We start from the raw sequence: 4,819 nt of genomic DNA, 5'->3' as shown, positions 1-4,819 counted from the left end.
ATAATTGCAGTATACAGTCGAGTAGAATGGATGGTAGCACAGTTGAGAAGAAAATGATAGGTGGGAAAAAGGAAAAGGAATGGTAGGCCTTGAACATGAGTGAATGATAGTAAGGTCACCTACATACCCGACTGCACAAAGCACAGAAGGGCACACAATTACCAAAAGAAAGATGATGGCTTCGATGGAAAATGGCCTCCAAAATATGCCCCCTTTCCCAATCAAAAGCTTACAAACAGATGTATTTTAAAATAGTATAACCACATTTGCCAGCCCTTGCTAGCTTTGACATCATTACCAACATGCTGATATCCTTGAATTCAGTGAGATGAGGTGTCAAATCCCAAGATTCTTCAAGTGCCCCCAGCCTCTCTTTCTCTCTCTCTCTCATGAACTTTGAGCCTTCTTCATCGCTATATAAACCACTCTCACTGATCTCTTTTTTTTCATCTCAAAGTCTTCTTTCTCTATTTGCTTTACACTAAGCCACTTTCCTTCTGTATATCTTTTTTGTAGTTCAATCACACTTTCAGATGGCCACTGTTGAGGTAACTCTCACCAACTAGTGTCTAAACTTTTTCATTGACTCTGGTTATGGCTATACCATATGTAGATCATGTGGTTAATCTACATATAAGAGACTGCCACATGAATTTGCTCAATATCATGTGGCACTCAAAGAAGCCTAGATTAGATTAGAATATATAGATACTGCAGATCTCTTTTTGTTGGAAGTACTTTTTCTGGTTTGTGTTTCTGCTGTGTGCAGAAGAGTCCAGTTCTACGGGAAATTGATTGTATCTTGATTTGTTGATTGGTAAAGCGAAGCTTATTCATTAAAAATAAAAAATAAAAAATACTGCGCAAAGCTTATTCATTTTTTTTCTAAAAAAATTTTAATTTTTTTTTTTTTAATTTTTTAATTTTATTTTTTATTGTCGGGGTATTTGGGTATACTGTGCAAAGCGTCCCTCCACATGGGTCGGGTAAAGTTTGTGCTTTCACTTTTGGGTGTAGCCTCAAGAAATTATTTGAACCTAAAGGATGTTGAACTTTAGACCTGATTTTTTCATGAGGTATCAAGGCCAAGTCATGACTTACCACTCGAGCCAACTCCTTGGAGTTCATATAGATAATTATTAATAGCAAGGTTTTTATAAAATCGACTTGAACCATGCATTTCACTAGTAATTATATTGATCGTTGGCTATGAAGGTTGTATCAGCAAAGACAGCCCTTCCAGAGGGAACTGTTGAGGAGTCGATCAAGGCACATGAGACTACTATCAAAGAAGAGGTAGTGACTGCACCACCACCTGCACCGGAGTCCACCCCAGAAGAAGTAAAGGGAGTAGAAGAGTCAACCCCAGTTGTTTCTGAGGCTGCGGTGGCTCCAGAACCTGAAGCCCCAACAGAAGTTGAGACTAAGGAAGTGGTAGAAGAGGCCAAGGTTGTGACAGAAGAGCCACCAGTTGAGAAGACTGAGGAGGAGGCCCCCAAGGAAACACCCGAGCAAGAGGCCCCCAAGGAAGCACCCGAGCTACCTGTTGAGGAGATCAAAGAAACTACTGGCGCTGGTGAATCTCTTATTAAATCACCACTTATCCCAAAAACTTAAACTAATAAAAAAATGATAAATTTAATTTATATTCTAACACTAACATCTCTATCTCCAGCACCAGAACCAAAACCAGAAGTAGAAGCTGAAGTTCCAAAAGAGGAGGTTGCAGCTGAAGTTCCCAAGGAGGAGGTTGTTGTTAAGGAAGAGGAGAAGCCAGTTGAAGCAGAGGAGAAAGTTGGCACAGAATCACCAGTGGAGGAGAAGGCTGAGTAAAAAGTTCAAAGGAATAGTGTGCTTTGGTGAAAGTTTGTGTTAGTGGGTATCTTTAGGTTGCATTTCATGTACGTTCTTCGAATAAGGATGATTAGGTAAATCATGTGTATGGAAATGACCCACTTGGATCTTGCAAATACTCCCTCACATGGCAGACATGCATGGGCTCCTATTGGTGAAAATTTTGATGTGGATTGTGCTACCATGGGGGGGATGGCTGTGGGTTCCATGCAGGGTGATGAATTCTACTATATATGATGCGTATGTTCATTACTAGATGGGCAGTTTGTTTGAATAATAATATCTTATATTACTACTTAATTTGTCTATTAATTTTCTTCACATTCTCACATCTTTGCTTGTCTAATTACAGGCATCATTTTTTTTTTTACCTAACTGAATTGAAATATATATATATATATATATTTATCCAGTCTATTAAGTGGACTATTAAAACCTGTTGGATCACATCTTTGACCATCTTATCTAAAAATGAATTAGTATCCCGTGAGAAAATTCAAAGTCTTTTATGACATTCGAAATTGCATCCCACAATACATGTTTTAAAAACGGTCCACGTGAACAAAGTGTCACTATTGCACCCCGGTAAAACCTCTCATGTGTCATTGCTTTTAAGCATGAAAACTAAAATCATGGTTTGACCTTAATAAAATATTCACGGAAAAATTGAATTTAAGAAATTTCTTTAATTCCAGTGATAATTATAATCTCTTTAGTGAGTCATTGCTTTTAATTAAGCACGAAAACTAAAATCATGGTTTGTTTAATGTATGCATTGTACGATCTCTTTTGGTTTTTCTAATAAATAAAATTACTTCTCCAATCAAATAAAAGAAATCAATTACTATCTAAAACTACTGAATAACATCGATCATCAATGCCAGTGATCATCATAGGTGTTGCATTGTGTGTGCAGAATAGATTTGGGGCTAAGACTTGATTAGAATGGTTGTGAACTTCTTGTTTGAGTTTAGAAAAAAAGAAAATTAATGGTTCCAAAATGTGGGTTGCTCATGGATCTGGCTCCTTAATGGGCGGTGGTGGACGGTGAGACATTTTTTGGACCTATCATTTCCTAAATTAAAGCTATTGCACTCGTGTAACATCCTAAGTATTGTATGAAATCTCGTTCTAATAATATCAATACAATTCAAATAAAGAAAAAGAAATACCAAAAAAAAGCGGGTCATACTTTAATTAGTTTGGAATCTTTTAAGATTTTAAGTAGGTCGGTGCACGGGGCGGGGCGGGTATCGGTTTTTTTTTTTCCACCCGTCCTGCACCTTGCGGGTTTGAGATTTTTCAACCCGCCACTTGAGTCCAATGACCAAGATCCGCGCGGGTCGGGTATTTGCGGTGCGGGTTAAATATGTGCGGGTTTGCAGGTCGGGTCGGGTTTATTGGCATGACATTTTTGTAATTTATTTTATTCAATTTTTTGGGCTAGGCCCAAAAGGCCACACTTATATGGGCTTTTTTTTAATTATTTTTGAACCATAATATGGGCTTTTTGTTGGGTCTAAGCCTAAAAGGCTACACTTATAATGATATTTGGGCTTTTTTGGGCTTTCAATATTTCATAAAATGATATTTTGGCTTTCATAAAAATATTGTTAGCTTTCTTTTTTTATCAAAAGATGAGGTAAAAAAACAAACCGAAAAATTACTTAACACCCATAATTTATAGTTACATCAAAGCAACAACAAAAATTCATTACTTCAAACTAAAAGCAACAAAACCCAGCAAAATGCAACTTCAACTTCAAGTCAATAATCATTCTCAAGTAACTTCAAAAAGATGAGGAAAAAAACAAACCGAAAAATTACTTAACACCCATAATTTATGGTTACATCAAAGCAACAACAAAAGTTCATTACTTCAAACTAAAAGTAACAAAACCCAACAAAATGCAACTTCAAGTAAAATGACTAATCATCTAGAATGCAACTTCAACTTCAAGTCTAGAATGCAACTTCAACTTCAAGTCCAGAATGCAACTGTAACTTCAAGTCACTAATCATTCTCAAGTAACTTCAAAAAGATGAAGAAAAAAACAAACCGAAAAATTACTTAACACCCATAATTTATAGTTACATCAAAGCAACAACAAAAATTCATTACTTCAAACTAAAAGCAACAAAACCCAACAAAATGCAACTTAAAGTAAAATGACTAATCATCAAGAATGCAGCTTGAACTTCAAGTCACTAATCATCCTCAAGTAACTTCAAACAGATGAGACAATTTAATTTAGAATATTTGATTTCATAGAATAAGCTTTAATTTGTTAGAAATGGGTCTTGGGCTTAACTCAACCCAAAAGCTAGCTCTAAAAAGCTAGCTCAAGAGTTGAGGTTTCCCCTCACCTTATAAATGGACAATCTCCTTAATACCCAGGCAATGTGGGACTTTCAACACGCCCCCTCACGTGTGGCGGGAGGACATCCAATCCAACACGTGCAACAATGGGTGACGGTAGGCCACAGCCAATTAATTGAGTTAGGCTCTGATACCATGTTAGAAATGGGTCTTGGGCCTAACTCAACCCAAAAGCTAGCTCTAAAAAGCTAGCTCAAGAGTTGAGGTTTCCCCTCACCTTATAAATGGACAATCTCCTTAATACCAAGGCAATGTGAGACTTTCAACATAATTGGAATAAAACACTGAACACCGTAATTATATATATTTTATAATGACAATAATATATGTGACATAAATGATATACTTTAAATGAGATTTTTTACATAAGAGTCATTCTCAAACAGTGGGTAGAAGAGGAGCCTCTTGGAAGTGGGCTCAGATGACATCGTGAAAGATGCAGAGGTCATGGCTTGGGAGAGCAAAGGAGATAGACGCGTAGGAGATTGATCCTTATAAACATTTCTCTCGTTTCCTTTGTAAACAATGCCTAAACCTTTGCCAGGCCGATAAGATCAATTCAATTTTAATCTCTTTACTCATTCT

The 4,819-nt window shown here is 36.7% G+C and overlaps 1 protein-coding gene across 2 annotated transcripts; it reads left to right on the top strand.

The window, feature by feature from the left end:
* Window positions 1–211: 211 nt before the first annotated feature.
* On the top strand, window positions 212–2,154 carry LOC132181502 (major latex allergen Hev b 5). Of its 2 annotated transcripts, none has more exons than XM_059594753.1 (3): window positions 212–548; window positions 1,216–1,570; window positions 1,676–2,154. In XM_059594753.1, exons 1-3 carry the CDS (start codon window positions 534–536, stop codon window positions 1,831–1,833), a joined length of 528 nt encoding a protein of 175 aa, XP_059450736.1. In that variant the 5' UTR covers window positions 212–533; the 3' UTR covers window positions 1,834–2,154. The 2 variants fall into 2 exon arrangements, with proteins under 2 accessions (XP_059450736.1, XP_059450735.1); XM_059594752.1 differs by having other exon boundaries at window positions 228–548; window positions 1,216–1,576.
* The last annotated feature ends 2,665 nt before the right edge of the window (window positions 2,155–4,819 follow it).

Source organism: Corylus avellana, chromosome ca5 (genome assembly GCF_901000735.1).
Source record: "Corylus avellana chromosome ca5, CavTom2PMs-1.0".
NCBI lineage: Eukaryota > Viridiplantae > Streptophyta > Magnoliopsida > Fagales > Betulaceae > Corylus > Corylus avellana.
Note: the sequence above shows the minus strand (reverse complement) of the source record. Positions and strands in the feature narration are given on the sequence as shown.

Coding starts and splice junctions, on each gene's coding strand:
- LOC132181502 (XM_059594752.1), top strand. Junction 1,577..1,675: donor CAAAGAAACTACTGGCGCTG/GTGAATCTCTTA, acceptor CTCTATCTCCAG/CACCAGAACCAAAACCAGAA.